Source organism: Nestor notabilis, unplaced genomic scaffold (assembly GCF_000696875.1).
Source record: "Nestor notabilis isolate BGI_N333 unplaced genomic scaffold, ASM69687v1 scaffold18458, whole genome shotgun sequence".
Taxonomy (NCBI): Eukaryota; Metazoa; Chordata; class Aves; order Psittaciformes; family Psittacidae; genus Nestor; species Nestor notabilis.
The window spans coordinates 5,159-6,297 of record NW_009939805.1 but is presented as its reverse complement, the minus strand read 5'-3'; the positions used below and the strand labels follow the sequence as shown (position 1 = coordinate 6,297).

The 1,139-nt window shown below is 62.7% G+C and overlaps 1 protein-coding gene across 1 annotated transcript in view; it reads right to left on the bottom strand.

The window, feature by feature from the left end:
• CHRD (chordin) overlaps positions 1–1,139 on the bottom strand; it is a gene marked incomplete at its 5' end in the record, with an annotated part of 6,488 nt that overhangs the window by 271 nt on the left and 5,078 nt on the right. The window contains 5 exons of the mRNA XM_010020060.1: positions 7–52; positions 206–360; positions 465–567; positions 723–826; positions 932–1,021. Of these exons, the coding sequence (XP_010018362.1) occupies positions 7–52; positions 206–360; positions 465–567; positions 723–826; positions 932–1,021 (498 nt within the window). The remainder of the gene's footprint in view (positions 1–6; positions 53–205; positions 361–464; positions 568–722; positions 827–931; positions 1,022–1,139) is intronic.

Below are 1,139 nucleotides of genomic sequence, written 5' to 3'. Positions count from 1 at the left end.
TGGTGCAGGCAGCTGGTGGGCACTCCTGACGCTGGCAGTGTGTCTCCCCTGACTGTGGGGCAGAAAGACAGGCTGAGCACAGGGGTTTGGGGGCTGGTGGCTTCTCAGAATGCAGCTACCCTGGGCTGGTCTCCCATCCCCGAGGCACTGTGGACTGGCACAGGGGCTCCTTCCCCTGCTGACACCCAAAGCGTGGCACACTCACCATACACCAGCACAGGATACACTTCATTTCTCCAAAAGGGGGCACGGAAGGATGCCAGCTTTCATTGTTGAGGTACCAGCGGCGCCCGAAGCGGCATGCCCGTGGCCCATCTGCCTGCATGGTGTCAGCCAGCTCAGGGACACTCTTCTCTGGGGCTGCAGGAAAGGGCACTGGGAAGCTGCCAGCCCCTGTGGCACTGCCAGTGGTGGCATGCAGGGGCTGTGCTGGGACACCCTAGAGCAGGAGGGGGTACAGGTACCTGGGCACTGCTTGCAGCAGTCAGAGGGGCTGGCACGCACAGGGTTGGCACAGGTGAGGCGCGGGCACTGCACCTTCTCACAGTGGACTTCACCTGTGGTGCCCTGCAGGGAGTGCACAGGGCAGTCAACACAAACCCCCCTCCCTGGTTTGAGTCCCTTCTACAGTGCCCAGTAGCTGTGGGCACCCATGGGTCCTGGGGCAGCTCTACCACCAGACCAGGTTGGGGGGCAAGGGGGGAGCTAGGACTAGCACTCACCTTGCAGGTGCAGATGGCACATTTGATGAGGCCGAAGGGGGGCACAACAGGGTGCCAGCGGGTGCCAGAGCCTCGCCATGTCTTGTCCCCATCGAAGTAGCAGCCTGGGAGAGGAAGAGGAGGAATATGAGGAAAGGGTAGGCACAGCCCTTGTGGAGATGCCAGGGAGGCCAGAGCTGCCCCCTCAGGCTGTGCCCACTAGAACTCACCCTCACTACTGTCCCGTGCCCGCTCCAGCTTCAGCTCCTCCTGCCCAGTCTTCTTCTCTGCAAGGAAGGATTGAGGAAGGCCATGAGGTACACCAGGTGCCTGCAGCAGAGGCTCAGAGAGGGACCCCCCACCTTGCTCTCATAGGGAAGCCCCCTGCTCCCCCAGCCCCTTGCCTGGGACCCCCCTGTCGCCCAGGTACCTTCGCAG